Consider the following 23,080-nt stretch of genomic DNA (forward strand, 5'->3'; position numbering starts at 1 on the left):
CACTCCTCTACCTGCGGACGAGGGGACCCCTGGCCGTATGGAGAAGGTCCTGATTGGTGTCGCGTTGCGCACGCGTGACATTCGTGATGACGTGCGTGCTTTCCGGGGGGAGCACGCACGTCACCACGAAGAGCAGCGTGCCAACGTGGCCCAGTTGGGAGCGACCATGGTCGGGGGTTTCGTACATGTGTCGGCCACTCTAGCGACCCTCTCCTCCTCTGTGGAGGCTATACACCAGTCGTTCTCCATGCCGTCTTCCGGCCCAGATGCCACCAGGGCCCCCTGTGGACCTGCCCCGACCAACGCAGCCAGCTCGGTGGGGCTCCCATCCCTGCCACAGTCGGGAGTCAGAGGTCCAGCAGGGGTGGACACACCAGCAACTGGACCCCAGCAGATGGAGGATGTGCCGGCATCATCGGGCAGGGCACGTACACAACGGCGTTGGTGGATTCCATCAGCCTGGATGCCGTCGTGCTGGCAGAGGCAGTTGCATCGGAGGCAGCGGCAGGCTCGACGTGGGAGGCATCATGGCTCGGGGCCATCTACATCAGAGCGGCAGGCATCGGCCGGAGGGCAGGAGAACCCTGGAATGGGAGTGTTTTCCATGTGGCAGCGGTTGGGCCAGCAGATAGGTGCGGAGCGGCGGCTGGCGGAGGAGGAACGGCTCACAATGGTCAGGGCGGAGAACTCCATGCGCAGGGTGCTGAGGCGGGCTGAGTGCCTCAAGGGTATTCGCAGGGAGTTGGAGCTGGACACCGCATTATCCCTGCGAGACCTCAGGCCAGTGAACATGCCCGCCTCCAAGCCATTGAACAGGAGTTCGATGATGCCCTGGCCCATGACATCAACCAGTGAACCGTTGGACTTGCCCGCCGCCATTGTATATAGTTCATTAGTGTTAAGTTTCCTTTCTTTTTTTCTTCCCTTTGGGGCGCATGGACTATGCCCCACATTTTTGTATATAGTTGTTTATTCTGTAGGCTTTTTTGTAGGTTTCCTTTGGACAGTTGGGCTCATGGACCCAGGATTTCATCCTTGTAAATAGTTGGAGTGTGCATTTGTCGGCTTTTTATTTTTTGATTTTTCCATGGAGCAATTGATTTTACTTTTTCATTTCGGTTTGGATTTGCTTTGCTGGAAGGAGACTTTGGAGACATTTTTGATTTCATATATTTTGGATTCTGATTTCCTTTTTTTATCATTATGTGACATTCTGCATTGTTTTCCTTATGTCCATTGTTTGGCATTTGATTTTCTTTCACCACATTTTTTGTTCAATACATTTGTTCCCGTACTTCAATGTGTGGTATTCTCTCATTGGTTTCATGCATGTCACGATGTGGGTGTTCACATTCACTGGCACCCATTGTGTGTGTGTGAGACGGACATGTGCTGATGTACATACATGCCATTTGGGTTGTTTCATGTAATGGGCATTTCTATGTGGGGTGTATGTTATGCTTGGTTGGTTATTTGGGCAGGGGTGGCGTGCCGTGGGATTTTGGTGGACATGAGGGCCATGATTGTGGGTCATGTTGACATGTTGGGGGGGGCATGAGTGGGACATGAGTGGGGGCCTGCTGGCAGGTGCCCCTGACTGCTGGGGGGTGGGGGTGCTGGGGGACATGAGTGGGGGCCTGCTGGCAGGTGCCCCAGACTGCTGGGGGTGGGGGTGCTGGGGGACATGAGTGGGGGCCTGCTGGCAGGTGCCCCTGACTGCTGGGGGGTGGGGGTGCTGGGGGACATGCGTGGGGGCCTGCTGGCAGGTGCCCCTGACTGCTGGGGGGTGGGGGTGCTGGGGGACATGAGTGGGGGCCTGCTGGCAGGTGCCCCTGACTGCTGGGGCTGGGGGTGCTCGGAGACATGAGTTGGTGATCATATTGCAACGTGACATGTGGCTTGGCTGAGGGGCATGCCCATGGTGGATGGGCTGCCTGCGGGACATGACCAGGGGTGCAGGGTAGTCCCCTGTGGTGTGGGCTGCCTGCAGGGGCCGTGGAGGGGGTAGAGGGGATACCTGGGAGGACCCACACTGCCAATTCACGTGTAAAATTTCCCGCGCACCCCTGAAATACACATACCCAGGCCAATCGCGTGTAAAACTTCCCGCGCACCCCTGAAATACACGTACCCAGGACAATCACGTGTAAAACTTCCCGCGCACCCCTGAAATACACGTACCCAGGACAATCGCGTGTGAAACTTCCTGCGCACCCCTGAAATACACGTACCCAGGCCTATCGCATGTGAAACTACCCACGAGCCCCTGAAATACACGTACCCTGCTCCCCCAGGCCCAATCGCGTGTGAAACTTCCCGCGCACCCCTGAAATACACGTACCCAGGCCAATCGCGTGTGAAACTACCCGCGAGCCCCTGAAATACACGTACCCCGCTCCCCCAGGCCCGATCGCGTGTGAAACTTCCTGCGCACCCCTGGAATACACGTACCCAGGACAATTGCGTGTAAATCTTCCCGTGCACCCCTGAAATACACGTACCCAGGCCAATTGCGTGTGAAACTTCCCGCGCACCCCTGGAATACACGTACCCAGGACAATTGCGTGTAAATCTTCCCGTGCACCCCTGAAATACACGTACCCAGGCCAATTGCGTGTGAAACTTCCCGCGCACCCCTGAAATACACGTACCCAGGCCAATCGCGTGTAAAACTTCCCGGGCACCCCTGAAATACATGTACCCAGGCCAATCGCGTGTAAAACTTCCCGCGTACCCCTGAAATACACGTACCCAGGACAATCGCGTGTGAAACTTCCTGCGAACCCCTGAAATACACGTACCCAGGCCAATCGCATGTGAAACTACCCGCGAGCCCCTGAAATACACGTACCCCGCTTCCCCAGGCCCAATCGCGTGTGAAACTTCCCGCGCACCCCTGAAATACACGTACCCAGGCCAATCGCGTGTGAAACTACCCGCGAGCCCCTGAAATACACGTACCCCGCTCCCCCAGGCCCGATCGCGTGTGAAACTTCCTGCGCACCCATGGAATACACGTACCCAGGCCAATCGCGTGTAAAACTTCCCGCGCACCCCTGAAATACACGTACCCAGGACAATTGCGTGTAAATCTTCCCGTGCACCCCTGAAATACACGTACCCAGGCCAATTGCGTGTGAAACTTCCCGCGCACCCCTGAAATACACGGACCCAGGCCAATCGCGTGTGAAACTACCCGCGAGCCCCTGAAATACACGTACCCCGCTCCCCCAGGCCCAATGGCGTGTGAAACTTCCCGCGCACCCCTGAAATACACGTACCCAGGCCAATCGCGTGTGAAACTACCCGCGAGCCCCTGAAATACACGTACCCCGCTCCCCCAGGCCCGATCGCGTGTGAAACTTCCTGCGCACCCATGGAATACACGTACCCAGGCCAATCGCGTGTAAAACTTCCCGCGCACCCCTGAAATACACGTACCCAGGACAATTGCGTGTAAATCTTCCCGTGCACCCCTGAAATACACGTACCCAGGCCACTTGCGTGTGAAACTTCCCGCGCACCCCTGAAATACACGGACCCAGGCCAATCGCGTGTAAAACTTCCCGCGCACCCCTGAAATACACGTACCCAGGCCAATCGCGTGTAAAACTTCCCGCGTACTCCTGAAATACACGTACCCAGGACAATCGCGTGTGAAACTTCCTGCGCACCCCTGACATACACGTACCCAGGCCAATCGCATGTGAAACTACCCGCGAGCCCCTGAAATACACGTACCCCGCTCCCCCAGGCCTAATCGCGTGTGAAACTTCCTGTGCACCCCTGAAATACACGTACCCAGGCCAATCGCATGTGAAACTACCCGCAAGCCCCTGAAATACACGTACCCGGCTCCCCCAGGCCCAATCGCGTGTGAAACTTCCCGTGCACCCCTGAAATACACGTACCCAGGCCAATCGCGTGTGAAACTTCCCGCGCACCCCTGAAATACACGTTCCCAGGCCAATCGCGTGTAAAACTTCCCGCGCACCCCTGAAATACACGTACCCAGGCCAATCGCGTGTAAAACTTCCTGCGTACCCCTGAAATACACGTACCCAGGACAATCGCGTTTGAAACTTCCTGTGCATCCCTGAAATACACGTACCCAGGCCAATCGCATGTGAAACTACCCGCAAGCCCCTGAAATACACGTACCCGGCTCCCCCAGGCCCAATCGCGTGTGAAACTTCCCGCGCACCCCTAAAATACACGTACCCAGGCCAATCGCGTGTGAAACTTCCCGCACACCCCTGAAATACACATACCCCGCTCCCCCAGGCCCGATCCCGTGTGAAACTTCCCGCGCACCCCTGGAATACACGTACCCAGGCCAATCGCGTGTAAAACTTCCCGCGTACCCCTGAAATACACGTACCCAGGACAATCGCGTGTGAAACTTCCTGCGCACCCCTGAAATACACGTACCCAGGCCAATCGCATGTGAAACTACCCGCGAGCCCCTGAAATACACGTACCCCGCTCCCCCAGGCCCAATCGCGTGTGAAACTTCCTGTGCACCCCTGAAATACATGTACCCAGGCCAATCGCATGTGAAACTACCCGCAAGCCCCTGAAATACACGTACCCGGCTCCCCCAGGCCCAATCGCGTGTGAAACTTCCCGCGCACCCCTGAAATACACGTACCCAGGCCAATCGCGTGTGAAACTTCCCGCGCACCCCTGAAATACACGTTCCCAGGCCAATCGCGTGTAAAACTTCCCGCGCACCCCTGAAATACACGTACCCAGGCCAATCGCGTGTAAAACTTCCCGCGTACCCCTGAAATACACGTACCCAGGACAATCGCGTGTGAAACTTCCTGTGCACCCCTGAAATACACGTACCCAGGCCAATCGCATGTGAAACTACCCGCAAGCCCCTGAAATACACGTACCCGGCTCCCCCAGGCCCAATCGCGTGTGAAACTTCCTGCGCACCCCTGAAATACACGTACCCAGGCCAATCGCGTGTGAAACTTCCCGCGCACCCCTGAAATACACATACCCCGCTCCCCCAGGCCCGATCCCGTGTGAAACTTCCCGCTCACCCCTGGAATACACGTACCCAGGCCAATCGCGTCTAAAAATTCACGCGAACCACAGTTATACACGTACCCCACTCGCACAGGCCCTTTCGCGTGTGGGAGTTACCGCGAAACCCGTAATACACGTTCCCCGCTTGGCGTTTGCTGTTTGGCAGTCTGGTAAACTGGTCCAGGGTTGGCGCAGCCCTTTGCGCTGGATTGGGGATTTTGATGGCTTTTCCTTTCGCGAGGGCGTTCTTGGGGGCGTAACTGGCGCTGCTGCAGGGTCGCTGCGCCACTCTGCACCACGGCTGCTTTTGGAGGCTAAAATCCATGAATACGCTGTGCGCGGAAATCGATTTTAGCACACGCGGCTGGCGCAGACATTCGCACGGGAACACTGTGCGCCAGCCGCATGCGCCACTTTTATGCGAATTTCTATGAATTACCCTGTAAGTTTGCAACTACACAGGATAGCAGCTGCCATACTAAGAAAGAGGGCTGTCCTATCTTACTTCTCCGTAATGCTGTATTTGGCATCATCACCCTTTAAAGAGATGCATTAGGGCCTGCACAGGTGTGGGTACCAGGAAATCCCCCATCAAGGCAGTTGCTCTGTGCTTTTAGTGCCCAATTGAAAGTCTGGAGAGTTTTTGTTCAAGTTCTGATACCACTTGAGGATGAATATTGCTCATATTCTGAGAGTACAACATTGTTTGTTTTGTGCTGAGTATCTCTGAGTGTTTCAGGCCATTGGATATGTAACCATTGCAGGTTGTACCAGAAAGAGTCAGTAATAGCTTTGAATCACTTAATGAGCACTTCCAAGTAGCACATCAGAAGGAGCTCCTCAAGCATAAACATTTCAGATCCTGAGCACAAATACTGACATGTCCTTCGGCTTTGACATATCTGCATTATCTCTTTTTTGTAGAAGCTCAATGACCAACGACAGTAGAGCTAAGCTGCACCACGAAGCATCATTGCCACATGACTTGGACCTAAAATGGGAGAGGAAAGACAAAGAACTAAACAGAGTAAGTTCCATTTGCTCTTTAAATTAAAGAAAGTATCTTAAAAAATGCATGAACCGTGTCATCCTTTTCATATATTGCTCTGAATGGCCTTTCTTCACTTTGTCAGAGATCCTGCACATCGCTTGACAACATTGCTCATGTTCCTCACAGCAATCTGCACTCGCTGCAGAGGGGAGAGCTGAATCACACCACATCCTTCAGCAAACCACCCATCAGTAGAGCAATGCATGACAGAGAACTAGGCGCAAGGCCAAAGGTCATGAAATTCCCCTCTAAGGCAAAGCACAATTCAGAATTCAGTGCAGAGCCTGATTTGGACATAAAGCCTAGCGGCATATCGCCCCTCAATGGCAAAGCTGAAGAAGAGTCAGAGTCCAGCAGATCCTGCATTGGTATGTCACCCGACAAAAGAAAGTGCAGGAACAAGTTAAGTGCAGAGCCTGATCTGGACAAGAACGCTCGTGGCATATCACCCCTCAATGTGAAAGTTGAAGAAGTGTCAGAGGCCAGCAGATTCTGCTTTGGCATATCGCCCGACAAAAGAAAATGCAGGAATGAGTTAAGTGCAAAGCCTAAAATCAACATGCTGTCTGGCAGCATATCCTGCATAAAAGGGGATCCCGAAGAAGAGTCACAGGACGATGGATTGTCCACTGGTACACATCTCACACATGAGCCTCAGGTCACCAGAACCAGGTGAGTGAAATTAGATTTCAGACAAACTGAATAGTGGGAGAATTTGGCAAAAGTGAGAGAAACCAAACAATGTGGTATATTTCAGCAATGCAGAGTATGACCCAGTCAAAGCAGGAAGGAGGGTATTTTTTGGATAGCAGGTCTGTATTGATCATAAGATTCAATGAGGATTAGATTAAACCAGGTTGTCCTAAACAGAAATCCCAAACAATGTTTTTTAACATGAAATGCATTGGAACTGCAGAGCCAGAAACAGTGAAATGAAATTTTAATGAAACCAAATAAAAATCCTGTTAGAAGCTGCAGAAAGATAATACAGTAGCTCTTTATTCTTCGCATGAAGTTGTACAGCACAAAACATTGTTTAATTTTCATTAATGATTCTTAGGAATTCATGTTCTACATCCGTCCGTATTTATTTATTTATGCTGTATGTAGAACGAATGGATTTAGTTATATTGTCAGTTCCCTGTACAGAATAAAACATGCTACGCCTACTTCTCAAAAACTACCTCTTTATAGCAGGTCATTGGGCCTCATTACGATTTTTCTGCTGCAGAATTAACGTGCTGGCATTACCGTATACCGGCACGTTCCCGTGGAACACCTGATTTACCTCCAGCTAAGAGCTCGAAGTAAGTCAGGCACGTTACCGGAAAATTTCCCACAAACCATGGGTTTTAGGGTTGAGGGCCGATCCTTCTGTAACCACATTGATGTTTCGCCAATTTCAGGCAACCATCTCATGTGTGAAGGTGCTTAAATCCGGGGAAATGGGTGGGGTGTCCAAATGTCAAGTAGCTAGTAATGTCTGGAGGGTCCTAACAGATAACTATGCAAATCTTGGTGCAGATTGGTGAAATGGTGTGGAATTGTATAAGGAACAACGCTTCACCAAGCCACAAACCCACAAATTCTGAGTTTTGCTGAAATCTGGGGAAAGGGCTGGGGTGTCCAGATGTCATGTAGCCAGTAAGGTCCGGAGGGTTCTAACAGGTAACAATGCAAAATTTGGTGTAGGTTGGTGAAACGATGTGGAATTGTATAAGGAACAACGCTTTGTCACAAACCTAGTCATCTCATGGAGAGGGATCTCACTATGGGACTAGGTATGATTGTCCCTTAGCACGCAGTATGTCAAAACATACCCCAACCACTCTCATCTTCCCACTCTATACGGGGTCACATTATCCCACACACATCCATGTACTTGTGTTGGGTAGAGGATTTGTCCCCCGTAGAAAGTAATGAGAGGAGGAAGAGTACGGACTACCTATGCGAATCTTGCGTGGAAACTGGGACGAAGAAGAGTACAAGTAACCCAGTTGAGAACATCAATACTGAGACGAAGAATAGGCACAGAGTAATGAAGAATACCCTGCGGCGCCAAGATCAACATTCTTATTTATTTATTTATTTATTTATTTATTTATTGTTCACTTGTTAGGCGCTTTTGCAGGAAGCAAATACTGTTTCAAAGTGCCCACAGGGCAACAGGGAGGGGACAGGGGATGATAGACAATGTAATTACAACAATGTTAAACATTTAAATACAACAATATAAGAAGAGACAATGAGGAGGGGAAGACGAACCTACTATGCCTTTGAGTGTTCAGAACGTGCAAGTGCAGAGGGGAGAGGGGTACGGGACATGTGCTGTGGTGGTCATGGAGAGCAGCAGGTGAAGTGCTATGAAGAAAGGTAAGTGCAACCTCCAGTGGTGGCAAGTGCAGAGGATAGACAGCAGCTGGGATGATAAGATGTGGGAGGTCAGGGCCCCCGAGGATGCATAAGGGCCCTTCACACCAATCAAGCTACTTTGCGAGAGAGAGGCAGGAAGGAGGTAAAGAGGAAGGTCTTGAGGCTTTTCCGGAACTTAAGGAGGTCCTGCTCTAGACGAAGAGGGAGGGCGAGGCTGTTCCAAAGAAGGGAGCCCGCTAGTCAATACAGGCAATCTGTAAATCACTGGAAGATAAAAAGGGAACAAGGACTAAGTAAAAGGATAAGCCCTCCCTCGAGGAGCATCGATAAAGGAGGCTCTGTCACGCAAGAGGGAACAGGAGACCGGGATGCAAGAGAACGTGAAGGGGTGTTCATTCTCGGTCTGCAAGCAGGCAGGCTGGTGGGCTGGAAGGAATCGCAGCCGAGCCTTGCGGAAGTGGAGAGAGCCCCCAGCTACCCAGCCTTCACCACTGCAGAGCTGCTGCAACTAATGGGAAGCCTGCACGAGAGAGATAGAGAGCGCGGGAGACCGAGCAGAGCAGAAGACGCACTCTGTACAGGCAGAGAAATTAGGTGGATGGAAACCACTGAACCGTGTGGACATGGAGGGAGCCTCCAGCTCCCCAGCCCTCACCACTGTTCAGCCGCCGCAGACAGAAAGTAGCCTGTGAGTCAGAGAGAATGCGGGAGACCGAATGGAGCAGAAGAAGCACTCTGTGCGGGCAGAGAAGTCAGGTGGAAGAAAACCGCCATATCCAGGGAGGAGTACGCAAAAGAGAGAGAGAACACAAGAAACCGAACAGAGCAGCAAGAACACTCCGGCCAGACAGAGAAGACCCAGCAGCGAAACCAGAGGTACCAGGGTTGTTGGGGGTAGACAAAAGGGAACAGAAACCCCAAGGACCAGGGTCTGGGACCCGTTTAGAAACACAGAGATTGCCTTAAATAAAGAGAGCCAAGTAAATACCCAGAAGGGCATAGAACCAGGTATATCAGCGATAACCTGTAAAGAGTCAAGAGGGGTCTGGGACCCACCACCAAGGGCAAAGGAGATCACTAACTCCTTACTTCATCACAGCCCCTTGTAAGTTAGTGAACCAGGGCTGCTACACAAAACCTCTGTTGTGAACACTGAATGGAAGGGCCAGGGGAAAGGATTTGTCTCCCAGGCACTGTGAGAAACCTCAGAAAGACCAGGGGAAGGAAGTCATTCCCAGTGGCACTGTGACTTTGGGAAAGCAGGACAATATTTGGCAGACTGGTGAACCAAGTTGGTCCAACCCTGGGATAGGGATTCATTCCCTTTAGCTTGAGTAAACTCTGACCAAGAGCCCAAGAAAAACCTGAGGAAGGAAGTAATTCCCCCAATCTTCATGAACTGTAGAAAACTGGAACTTTCTGTTGCATCTACAAAAGGGACTGCAACCTGGGGAAGGAAGTCATTCACTAAGGATATAGTCCCTCCATATCCCCAGCAACGTAGACCGCTCTCTGCAGAAAGAGAGCCACTCTTCTGCATTAAGAAGATTCACCAAGGGAAGGAAATGGGTTTTGACACAGGAAGGTGCACTTTTAATTTACGGACATTCAGACATATCCTTAGTATTTAGTTTAGACAGGGAAACCGCTCTTGGAATTAGGGAAATGTAGGGTTTTCTCTTCTATTTGACTACAAATAAAAGTATTTGCCCAAAACCATGCCACCTGTGTTTCAGTCTCCTCCTTACACGCCCTTACACCACAAACTGATTATTATTCCAGGAGTGTTACCTATCCTGCCCATCTTACCACAATGGGCACTGCCATTATGACCGCACCTTAAACCCAGTATATAAGGCATGTATCACAACCTAGATAATCCCAGGAAGAAGAGCAAAAGGACAAAGGTAAGTGAATCAAGTGACATCAGGGTAACATTGTAGTGATGCATATCTATTGCTTGAAAAACACCTGCTGGAGTATTTTTTTGCTTGCTTTTTTGTGAATGATTTACCACAGATGCTGCACAACCCCCTACACCAACCAATATTGCCTGACCCCAACCCACCACCTACATTTTGGTGGTAACATCAGAGAAAAAAAAACTCATAAAAAGAGTTCTAGTAGCTTTTGGTAGAGAAATAGACCAAATACCCATTCTAGAACATGTAAAAACACTACACCTCTGTGTGTCAGATCAGAGGTCAGCACAAGTGCAAGCCTAGACGAGTTAAAAGCAGATAATGTTACCAGTGGAGGTCAGGGTGCAACCAGAAAAGTAGAATAGTACAATAGAAAATGTACAATGATGACCACTGTGATGAATTTCTAGGCCTGATACTGGGTCCTGGAGGGTAGAGTGGTTGCAGGGGCTGGGTGCCAACAGCAGCACGGTGATGGTACACTTTGAAGAGGTTGCCCATTGCATGTGCTTTCTCATTTTTTTCATTCCACCCCATTATCGCTGAAGACTTGATCATGGCTGATTCCAAAATGAATGCTACCTCACTGCAAATCACCGCTGCCCTGCTATCACAATCCAACAAAGAATAAGCATGTTAGGCGTAGCCTTAACCACCCGCTTCAACTGCTCCTTCTTCAACAGTGAAGTCCCTCCTGACCTTGAGAAAGCCACGATTATGCCACCATTGAAAAAAATCATCTGAGGATCCTTCATTGCTGTCAAATTATTGCCCAATCCCAAACAATCCGTTTATGAGCAAGATCTTTGAAAAATGGCCATTCATGGATTACTGTGAAAATGAATGCCTCGAACAGTTCCCAAATGCACATAGCATAGAATCCACTCGGCTATCGTGACTAATTGGATTCTGCCCTTGAGGAGAACAAGGATAAGTAGAGGCAAACATTCCCACTCAGCTCTCACACTGCTACACAACTAGACCAACACAATCATAAAGGTAATACATGTACAATTAAAAGATATACCTACTCGAACTGCTTGAGGGAGGTGTTTGAAGATCGCAATTCAAAGGATCCTCCAGGGTCTGGTCATTGCTGATGAAGATCTGTAGCGAAGATGCTGGCGGTATGAAGAGGCAATTTGAAGGCAGCAGGTGCAACAATGAGCTTCAGGTTTGCGCTAGGGCTGCGACAGGCGCAGCTGGCATGTTTAGGTGCAGCAGTTACATTGTTATAGATGGGAAGTGGTGTCGAGCTGAGTTCGAACAGGGGCTTGCTGCATTTCAAATGCGTTGGGAAGGGTAACTGGGTCAGTTCGACGGTTGGTTTGACTAAGAAAGATGCTGGAGACTGGATGCGTGCTTCCACTGGATCAGTTTGAACAAGCACTTGAGGAGCTGTGGATCGCAAGGGCCACCAGGGTCAATTCACTGATCTGTTAGATGGTGAAAATGTTGGCGACTGGATTTATAGTTTAGTTTGAGAAGTTCGATGCATCGCTTGATGATCAGGAATGGATGGACCACTAGAGTCGCTTCGACTGACTGTGATAATTGGCTGCAAAGATGCTGGTGGTTTGAGTGCAATTCGAAGGCATGCAATGATGAGCATGTAGTTCGACCTGAGGCAACGACAATCCCAGCTTGCGCAATGAGGCGGTGAACAGGTTTGAACATGCAAGACAGAGGTTTGAGGACGAAGAGTGTCAACAGTAGCTCCAAAGGCTTCTGTGGCTTTGACGGTATTGAACAGGAATAAATCATGGCTGAAATTGATTCAGTGGTAATAACGCAGGTATACTGGCTGTCTTGGTCCTCTGGTTGCTGCGTGTCCCAATCCTGGGGCCCAGGATACATTTTTGTCTTTTTTCTTGGTGTGCCAAGTACTAGGGAGGATTATCCACAACTGCAGGAATCCTACAACTTGGTGAGGTCCTGGGTACTGTTCAGGCTGGCAGAGAGGCAGATTGTGTCCCAGCAGGAGATCATCCTCTATGGTCCCAGGGAATGATTAGGGGACAATGCTCGTCTCTGCCTTGGACACTAAGTCTTCACCTCACTGGCAATATCAACTGCTCCTAACAGAGGACCTATGAATTCTTCCTCAGGTTTATATTCAAGAGTGAATCTCTGAAGTTGTCGGAGACCCCTACTTTTAATGGAAATAGTCTGCAGGTGATTCGACTAAAGCTAGCTTGCCATAGTGTTCCATTCCCTGTTCTTGAAAGAAGAGGACTTTTCCCTTCTGACATCACACCCAAAGTGCTTTGCTCTAGAGGAAGTGGAAGGGACAGGAAGGAGAGAGAGGCCAAGAGAAAGAAGATGGTGGAAGTCTTCATCCACTATTGAGAGCCCTCCTGTCTACTTGAACACCACCCCTTCTCTTCTCACTAGTATCAAAGGCTTTAGAAATATAGCACCCTGGTGCGAGGCTAATCCCTTTGAACGGGGGTGCTCCTTTGATGCATGGGCCTAGGAGAGCTGCCCGTTTTGCATCAGTCTCTGAGGAGGGAATTACCTACCTCACAGAAGGGATTTTATGGTATGCTAGTTGATGTCATGTCTAAAACACCTATTGTTTATTTGCATTCAATTCATACTTCATTTTCATTCAAGGTTCTTACAGCCAGAAACATAGATCTTACACTCCCCAGAATGCTTTGTCTTACCTTTTGAATCAAAGTTCAAGTAATTACTAAGGGTTCGTTCAGAATGTCCTTGTAAATCAAGAGTCCACTGTCCTGTGTCATGAACCCTGCTTCTGTCCCTTACACTTGTAACTAAACTAAAGAGCTAGTGGATCTTCTTGGTCCAGAAAAATGAGTCCGCATCACAATTCTAATTGTTAGGTGGGATCTTTACCTACCTGAGGGAATAACTCCCTTTCCCAGGTCTCAATCCTTTTCCAAGGCACAAAACAAAGTTTCAGGGTTGAAATGCTAAAAAGCAGTAAAAGTTCTCAGTTCAAATTCAAAAGGTAAAGTTCAATTCAAGCATCAACATCAACATTGCTTATTGCCCGTAGTTGTTGCTTCACTATTGGGTTCCTGCTTTCACAATGCAGGGGAAAAACTCCCTTCTACTGGCCCTTTCTCATGCTTAATCCATAGATCACAACACCAGGGGGAATGTCTCCCTTACCCTGTCCTTTTTTAGGCTTACTTTGCAGTTCGCAAAACACCAGGGGGAATGTCTCCCTTCCCCTGGTCTCTTCTTAGGCCTACTTTGAAGTTCACAGCACCAGGGGGAATGACTCTGTTCCTTTGGTCTCTTTACGGTTTATGCACAGTCCACAATACCAGGGGGAATGACCCCCTTCCCCTGGCCTCTTTACAGTTTTGGCACAGTTCCCAATAGTAGGGGAATGACTATCTTCCCCTGGCCTTTCTTATTCATGCACTGCCACAAAGAAGATGGCTTGCCAAAGTTCCTTTAGTGTTTGGCTTTGTCAGATGTGGTTCACTCTCCTGAAAGGCACTTCCTAAAAGAGGATGGCTTGCAAAGCTACCTTTGTGTTTGGCTTTGGCAGGCCTGGTTCACTCTCCTGCCAGGCACTGCCCAAAAGAGGATGGCTTGCAAAAGTTCATTCAGTGGTTGGCTTTGGCAGACCTGGTTCACTCTCCTGCCGGTACTGCCACCAAGAAGATGACTTGGATGCCTCTCCTTCCTTTATGGATGCAGGCCCCAGACCTGTATTCGTATTTCCTTCCCAGGATTTGCCTCCTTGCCCCAGCTCTGTGGTCTAGGAGTTTCCCCAACTACTATATGCCTTCATCAACCTTCCCGGCAAGACAGATACCTTTTGGGTTCTTGCTGGCTTCCACTGGATTGTCTGACGCTCTCCGAGCTTTAGCCTCCCCCTGCTTCTATGGCTTTTCAACAGGCTGCAGCATCACTACTGCATGCCTCTTCCTTCTGCATGCACTTTAGTGCTTGCACGCATCATCCAGGTACTTCTCGCGCCAAGACGTTCTTCTGGCCAGGCTTTCAACCTGTTCCTCCTTGCTGGACAAAACAGGGACATCTGGTTCAACCGCTCTTGCCACACTAACTGGCTTCTTCCCGGTACTCTGCCGAACTGCTTCCTTACTCGCAGTTCCTCCAGGGAGGGCTTCTCTTCTTGGTAAGTCCTTAGTCTGCTTTTATTTGGAATCTACCAAAACAACTAGAACGCGCATCTACATTCTCTTGAGGACTCTTCATTGCTCTGCATGTTCTCCATGTCCCAGTACCTTCCAGGGGAGTCTTTCTAAAGTCATCCCTACACTTCCTCGTACCTGTATCTTCCAGGGAAGTCTTTCTAAGGCCATCCCTACTCTCCCTCATCCCAGCTAATCTTGGGTTGTTAATGCTACGGAGGCAAATGGAAGTGTAAGCTACAGAGGGTTAAGTGAAGGGATGTGTAGGAGGTGGGTGGAGATGATGAAGGTTTGGCATACCGCGTTTCTCTGAGATGGTCGCCCTTGTTCCTAGAGGGGGAGTCTCTCCCCATAAGATACTACCACTGAGTACCACCCTCAGGGTACCAGCCTCACCTCCCCCTCTGGAAGAAGTGACATCCAAGGATTTGTCACATATTTTTCTGTTTAGGCCATCTGTCCTCTTTCCTCCTTTTCAACATGAATATATTATACTGATTTGGCAGTTGCTATTCTTTAATTCATCAATTGTTTCGATGCTATCAGACATCAACATCTGACGTCATCTTTTTCGTTCACCTGCTCCATTCACCACAGGGACCCTTAGTAACAAGATAAGAACTTCCTATACTTTATTAATGTTACATCCTTTGTGCATCTTCACAGTGCGTGAAAACATTATTTGACTTTACGACATCACTTCATGAAATTCCACTCCTAAACTACACATTGTCAAATGACTGTTTTATTTGTTTGCAATTTAAACCATACCATAGCTCAGTCATTCTTTTTTTACTTCTATGTACATTCTTTAACATCTCATTTAGAGTCTACTCAAACAGACGGATGTCCCTCACTGTGACGTAAGGAGATTGCCAGTTCTCAGCAATGCTAATGATGCTTTTCTCCTCGCCAGAACTCCCAGATCCTTGCAGATTTTGGTGGAGGAACATTCCACCTTTATGAAAGTTAGACATTTGAAGGTCAATCTGGCCAAATGCTTTGTAATGCGTCTTTCTTGCTCCGCTGTCAAGTTTCCGCCCGTGGTCTTACATGGTCAGCAGCTTTTATGCTTTTTTCTTTTGACTATCTGGGACTACGATTTAATACAGGATGGAATTGGGTCAACCACATTATAAGGCAAACCATCAAAATGCAAAAAATAGTTGGGGGCATTTTTAAATTTGCAAAGACTTTACAGCATAGTTTGTTCCAGCATATGCTAACAATTTATAGAGATAAAGCAATCTTGGTTGGTGGTTATGGATGTGAAATCTGAGGCTATAGTAAGTCGGGATGCCTACAAAAGTGGAGAATTATTTTACCCAAGTGGTTACTTATGGTTCCTCCCCCACCGCATCATATTCAGACCACATTGAAACGGCCACTACCTATTTGACTGATACAATCATTTTAAAACCAATCTTAGCATTGTAAGCCTTATGGTCCGGTGTACAGGGTATTATTATTTCTCTAGAAAGTTGGTTGGCTCATCCATATAAAAACCACACTGAATAAAATATCCATGACCTCTTTTGAGAATCCCAATACTATTGGTAGTACAAATGAAGTTTTTTCTCTCTCTGGAGGCTGTTAGAGAAGATGTCATGCTCCAAAAACCCCAGATGAGATTATATATTCCTTTGGTGCCTACAGAAGTCCCTGCCGCCTATATATAGCAAGGTTCTGTAAAACAGTATAGGTTCCTCATTACAAGAGCTAGAGTTAACACCCTACCAGTTAGGGCAGTTTTGTATACATGGCTGTAAAGGATTAAATAGATGTGCTTTTTGTGTGGAAGTTGAGACTTTGATTCAACTGATATTTATTTGGTGATTCTTAGAGGTAGTGGCTTTAGGGAGGCACCATTTACCAAAAATGATGTTTTTCTTGTCTTCATGAAATGTGCTCATTAATTCAGCTTTGGCAAGCTTTTTAAAGAAGTCATGGACAAGGACAGGGCTTTTTATCCGGGGGCGGGACTGAAATATATGAAAATGTTTATCATTTTATTTCTGATTAAATGTATTTTAATGTTGAGATTTTGTACGGTTTTAGGATCTAGTTATTGGATATATTGTATGATTATTATGATGATTTTATCATTGTTATTATGTATGCTTTATGGATACAACTATCCAAAATAAACTTGATGATTGATTGAGATACAATCTGTGCCCAGGGGATCTAGCTCTATCACCTGATTTTGTAATTGGTACTAAAGTCTGTTGATCCCCTGCTGTCTCAGAGGTGCTGGCTTTTTCCCAATGTTAATGTGGCGGCGAGAGGAGAGGAAAAGAAGGACACTTTTGCTAACTGTCGGGCTGCACAAATGGACAGGCACGAGATGCATCATGAGTCTGAGAGTTGGAAGTCATTGATGGGCAGCCTGAACAGGACTACTGTAGCCATGGGAAAGTTACTGCAGCGGCATGGTTCAAGAACATACCCTATGAGAGCATCCTGCAGGGGCGTGGAACTATCTGTCACCCCCTGCCCGGGTTTGAAAGATCAACTGTCACTACAACCTTAAGCAGATCCACTTCTGATGGCCTTCATAAATGCCCCGGGTTTGCCCTCTACGAGGAGGGTGCATACGCAGGGGCTAATTAGGACATCTGCCCACTGGCTGTCGAAGAACTTTAAGTGCTGTTCTGTCTTGCCGACGGACATACTGATAGCAGGATGGAAAGACCGGAATGGCCATCTTGAAAAACAATGTTTGGGGGATGTATCTTTTAGGTCACGTTATATTGTCTGAGACATGCCACACCAACTGTACATTATTATCACCAGTCAGCAATCAAGCGATGGGGTACTGAGCACATTTTATCCAAATCTTGCCCCAAATCGGCTGCCACTGAAAGAGCTAGTAGATGCTGCGCTAATGAACAATGTAGGCATATTTTGGTTACTAGTGTCACGTTCATTGGCTAAATCATCTGGTACATATGGTGTGACGGGGTGCCCGCCACAAATAACCACACTGACACTGATGTCAGTCCAATGGTGTTTATTTTATTCTTTACAAACAGGTTGGCTGAGGGCTTCTGGGGTAGGCCTTGGGCCATGCAGGTTCTTGAGGGAAAGTTTGGCGCTAGGTCCCTCCCTCTCTCTGGTATCCCTTGGGCTTCCAGTACCCTAACACTAGCATCCTTATCAGGTGTCAGTAGGGGTTAGCTGTCAGTAGCAACTATCAGTTGTCTGACTTAAGCTGCAGGTGCCTTTCCTTACAACGCTGGCTGGCTGACTCCCTAAGGGCCTTCCTATCCTAGCCTGCTTTGTATTATAGGGAATTTTGGATGGTGCATTCTTCCACATGGTGTCGCTCTCAGTACAGGGTGCACGTTTCCACCTGACCCTCTCCTACTCGGGGTCTCCAGATGTTCTCCTCCCACAACATTTCTGTACCTCTGATCGTTCACGCCACCTTCCTACCTCCACCCTTTGATCTTATTTATCCTCCTGTACTGGTTCTCAGTTCCTCCACTTACTGCAGTCACTACCACCCATTAACTCTGATGTGTCTTCCTTTCTCTCCTCACTCATATGCTACCTCTTTGCCCCTGCTACTCCTCAGTTACCACTTACACCTCTCTGCTCTTACCACTACTCTTTTCTCGTATTACCTCTTGTAATTACTGCATCTCTACTACTACTCCCAATATGCTGCTACTACTACTCTACTACCTCTTCTCCCTCTAGTCTTAACCTTTACGGCCAATATAACAGCTAATACTACTTACTACCCTTGCCTTTAACTGCTACTCTACTACTCTGACTACCACTACTCCCAACTACTTCTACCTGCTCTCTACTCCTATCTACCCCTACTGCACTCTCTCCATACTCTCACGCACAAACACTTCACAAGCCCCTCTCTCCACTAACCTCTCCACTCCTTTTGCTCTCACCTCCTCTGGTCTCTAGGACGTCTTCCAACTCCTGTCCTCACCCAACTTACCCACACTGCCCCATCCCCAAGCTTCCCCTTAAATATCCTACCCCTTCCCAGGATTGGCCACTTACCCTAGCCAATAACTTACCTGGCTCCAGGAGGTTTGACAGGGGAGAGATTTTCAAGGCTTCTTAAAGTCTGGTAAACCCTGGACCCTTCTTCACGTGCTCATGCCGCATTTCTGATGTTGAGAACAGTGTTCCCTATCGGGGACCATAGCTCTGTTAAATCACGTCTTCTCGTTGGCCAATCTTTAATCTTAGGATCCCTGGTAGTGAAGTGGGTTTCTCAGTAGCCAGACCTCATTGGAGGCCTTTGTTTATAATTGTTAATCCCTTTGATTTAGTGGGTGATTTGAATCATACGCAGGCTCCAGCAGACACACACGGCTAGAGCCATTTCTCTGATCCAGCCAATGGGCTGCCCTCTCGCCGCACAGTGGTGGCCTTCCCGGGCCTAGTCCTGCCCCCTCACCTCTTCCTGATGAGGAGTCACACAGTGCTTCTGTGCGCGGCATCCCCTGAGCTGCTGTGGCACTGTACTGATTCTTTCTGCAGCGCTTCTCACCCGCTGCTACTGGGCACTTTCTCGTGGCATCCTGCAGGGGTGTTGGTGTTGCCGTCTTAATGACTGCAGTGGGACTCGCCACAACCCTGCTGCCGGTGTCTCCTGCTGGCTCTGGTTTCCGCTGCTGATGTGGACAGTAAGTAGGATTAGGGAGAGCGTCTGCTCCCTGGGACTCGGGCAACCTGGGGTGTTTGGGGCAGGCACCCTCCCCCCATGACAGGGCCACGCAAGCAGCCCTGTCACATACCTCCACCATTTGTTGGTAGCTTCTTTTGCCAATCTTTAGTTCCTGGTCCTTGTCTACCTCACTTTGGGGAAATGTTGTGTTTTTTGTTCTTTTAGCTTTTTCCAGCATTTGAGGGAAATATGTCCCTGGACCCCGCAGGCATAACATTTGTTGGTCCTTTTCATTCTGGGCATTCAGGCTCCCTCGGTTATCCCTGGGCGACATAGGGATACCAGCTATTGCTTGAATCCTGGGAACTTTTTACCAATAACTAGATCCTCTGGAAGATTGGAGTTTACTAAGACCTTGGTCTCTCATGTTCTCTCTCAGGCTTGAAGGGAAATGTTTGTGTAGGGATACGCAACCCAGTCTCCATGGACACACCACGTGGTCCTCAGGCTTCCACCATGATGACTATTTGGGGCTAATAACTCTAGGTGGATGCTGATGTAATTGCTGCCTAAATCTAAAAAACCCATACTTTATTCCTATAGATCTTTACTTGAATCCTGAAGGCATTATCCAGGAAGTCCACCTGGGTATACAATTGCCGATGTAGAGTCTGTCCCATGCGGGTCTCCTTCTGTTTTTTTCTTCTTCGTTCAGGATATTCTGGTGCAAGGGTTCGCAAATTCCATATATGTCTGTCTCCAGTGACACTGCACTGTGTCCTATGTATTTTTTTTAAATATCTTTATTGTTTTTCAAGAAAAGACAGAAAGAAAATAGAAAGGAAAAAAGAACCACAAATACAACATGCAAACACATAACATAACTGGCATGTTGGCATTTCTACTAATTTCTTTTAGTGGGTTCATTTCTTCGGCGCTTGCTGGCAGCCTTGCTATCTTGTCGCCGGCTGTTTGTATGGGCAGGTACTACCCCCATTTATGCTGTCCATTTGTTAAGTGCCCGTGCTTGACTGTCTTAACTCCATCATTGTTCTCGCGCCTCCTCCAGGCCTTCATCTCCCCCACCCTCCTCCTCTTGGCCAAATAAGTCCTGAACCAGAGAGTTCCATGCTGCTATTTTCTCTGCTGTTTCCCCTTCCCCTCTTTGCACTGCTCTTATCCACACCGCGGTTTCCGCCAAAGTCCACTTGCGGAGATCCGACCACCATGACTCTACAGTCGGAACTTCTTTTGTTTTCCAGGCCATTGCTATCCTTCTTTTGGCCAATATGCATATCAAGTCTTTCATCTTAGCTAGATGTGTTCCGTGTCTGCCCCCTCTTGGGAAGAGGCCCAGCAAGTACCTCTCTGGGTGCTCCATCTGTATCTGGAATCCACTGTCTATTATTCTGGCTCTAATGCCCTCCCAGAAGGTTTGTATGGTTGGGCAGGCCCAGAACATGTGGAGCATGTCTGCTTTGTCAGCCGCGAATCGGGGGCATTTGTTCTGATCTCCCTCATACATTTTATTCATCCTCTTGGGTGTGAGGTACGCCCTGTGAGTCACGTACAGCTGTGCCTGTCTGAATCTTGCGTTCCTGGACACTTTCTTTGGATATTTTAACACTCTGCTCCATTCCTGGTCGCTAAAGGGCCTGTGGAGTTCCGCTTCCCAGCTCTGTCTTATTTGAAGTTCTTTCTTGTTACTGGCTTTTAGCATCTGGTCATATAACCTGGAGGTCGTGTGCGTTCCCTCAGATATATCATACCACGTGTCTAGCTCCCTTATGGTGTCCTCCTGGTCCTCCCATCCCGGCCATCTTTTCTTGATTTTGAGGATCATACTGTTATGGAGGATGAATTGGCCTTCATGTTTATCAAATTCCTCCGCCATTTCTTGGAAGTCCGCCCACCTCCCTTCTTTCCGCAAATCCCCAATTTGTGCCACATCTTTTCCTTCCCACTCAGTTCGGTAGATTGCTAATGTGTTTGTGTCCGTGCCCACCAGTCCCGCGAGAGGGATCTGCGCCGACTGGGGGTCCTGTACTCCCTGTAGCTTCCACGCTCTGTTCCACAACCCCACTGCAAGACCAAGCAGGCGTGGCAGGGTCTTAAGTAGGGATTTGTCCAGCCATAGTATTTCTCTCAAATAATATATTTTTAGTGTTGGCTGCAAAATAATTGTGTCGATCGTCTCATCCTCCCCTAGCCACTTGACTGCGAACTGGAGCTGCCCTGCTAGATAATACATCTCAAAGTAGGGCAGTCTAATGCCCCCTTCTTCGTAGTCTCTCTGTAGGGTTTTCAGCGCGATTCTGCGTCTGCCCCCAGCCCGCAAGAAGCGCCCTGCTATTGAGTTTAACTTGCTGAAGAAGGTCTTGGGGATCCTATGTGGGATGTTCGTAAGGTAATACAGTAGGCGTGGAAGTACCACCATTTTCAAGAGGGCCGCTCTACCCATCATCCCCAGTGGTAGCGTTCCCCAGAATTTCATAGACCTCTGTGTCCTTTCCAGGGCTGCCTGCGTGTTATGTTGGTGGGAGTCTGCGGTGTCATGATGTATCACTATTCCTAAGTATCGGAAGGAGCGTGGTGCCCAGGTTAGGCCCAGGTCTGGGAGCTCTGCAAGGGGAACCCGCTGCAGGCCAGCGAGGGGAAAGATCAGGGATTTTTCTTTATTGATTGCTATGCCTGAGAGTTTGGTGTATGCCCCGATTGCTTCCAGGAGGCAGGGCAGGTTGGCACACGGATTTCCCACATAAAGCAGCATGTCGTCTGCATATAACAAGATTTGATGCAGTACTCCATCTATGTCTATGCCTGTGTCTCCATATTCCGCCCTGAGAAAGACCGCCAGCGGTTCCAGGGCCAGAATATACAGCATTGGTGACAGTAGGCACCCCTGCTTGGTTCCCCTGTGTATTCTCCATTCTCCCGAAATATTACGCCCTGTCTTTACCCTCGCTCTGGGGTCCCTGTACAATAACCCAATCCATCTTAGAAACCCTTCACCAATGCCGAAATGAACGAGGACCCTCAGGAGCCACCGAATCGAATGCCTTAACGGCGTCCAGGGACACTATCGCGCATTCCCCCTGTTTCTGGTTTGTCCTATCTATCACATGATGTAATCTACGGAGGTTCCACGACGTGTTCCTCCCTGGGACGTAACGCTTCTGGTCAGAGTGTATTAAGGCGGGGATTACCTGCTTCAGGCGGTTGGCCAGGACAGTCGTGAGTATCTTGGCATCCTGGTTGATGAGGGAGATCGGCCTGTACGAGGTGCATTTCGTGGGCGGTTTGCCTGGTTTAAGGATCGGTACAATTATTGATTCCGACATGCTAGTTGGTAAATGTCCACTTTCATACGCGTCTTGGAATGTCTCTAATAGTTTCGGGGTGATGGTACACTTGTATGTTTTATAAAACTCTCCCGGGAGTCCGTCTGGGCCTGGGGATTTGCCAGTGGGGAGCTCAGCGATTACGCTCTCTATCTCCTCCTCCGTGAGTGGGGCATCAAGCATTTGCGCTTGCTCTTCTGCTAGCTTTGGCAGCCTTATCTCTGCCAGCGCATCTGTGATGTCCTCTGGGTCAATTTCTGGGTTAGGGGCGTACAGTTGCTCATAAAAGCAGGCGAATGATTGATTGATATGCTGCTGGTCCCTGACCTCTCTCCCCGTTTCGTCTTCTATGACTATTATGGGGTCTCTTTTGGTCTCTTGCTTGGTGAGCCATGCTAGGAGCCTACCCGGTTTATCCCCTTCTGCGTGCAATTGTTGTAGATATCTCGCATAATTCAACTTTCCCAGTTTCTCCCACAGTTCTATACATCTCATCCTCAACTCCATCAGTTCCCTAGGCTCTTCCCCCACCGCCTCCGCTCTGCGCTCCTCTGTTTCTATCTGCCTCTCCA

The 23,080-nt window shown here is 48.8% G+C and overlaps 1 protein-coding gene across 1 annotated transcript in view; it reads left to right on the forward strand.

Annotated features, from left to right (window-relative positions):
- The window catches only part of LOC138472411 (uncharacterized), a 227,877-nt gene that overhangs the window by 127,937 nt on the left and 76,860 nt on the right, over window positions 1-23,080 (forward strand). Inside the window, exons 11-12 of the mRNA XM_069610557.1 lie at window positions 5,965-6,067; window positions 6,174-6,763. Of these exons, the coding sequence (XP_069466658.1) occupies window positions 5,965-6,067; window positions 6,174-6,763 (693 nt within the window). The remainder of the gene's footprint in view (window positions 1-5,964; window positions 6,068-6,173; window positions 6,764-23,080) is intronic.

The sequence above is a fragment of the Ambystoma mexicanum genome, chromosome 8 (genome assembly GCF_040938575.1).
Source record: "Ambystoma mexicanum isolate Mex_15411 chromosome 8, UKY_AmexF1_1, whole genome shotgun sequence".
Lineage (NCBI taxonomy): Eukaryota > Metazoa > Chordata > Amphibia > Caudata > Ambystomatidae > Ambystoma > Ambystoma mexicanum.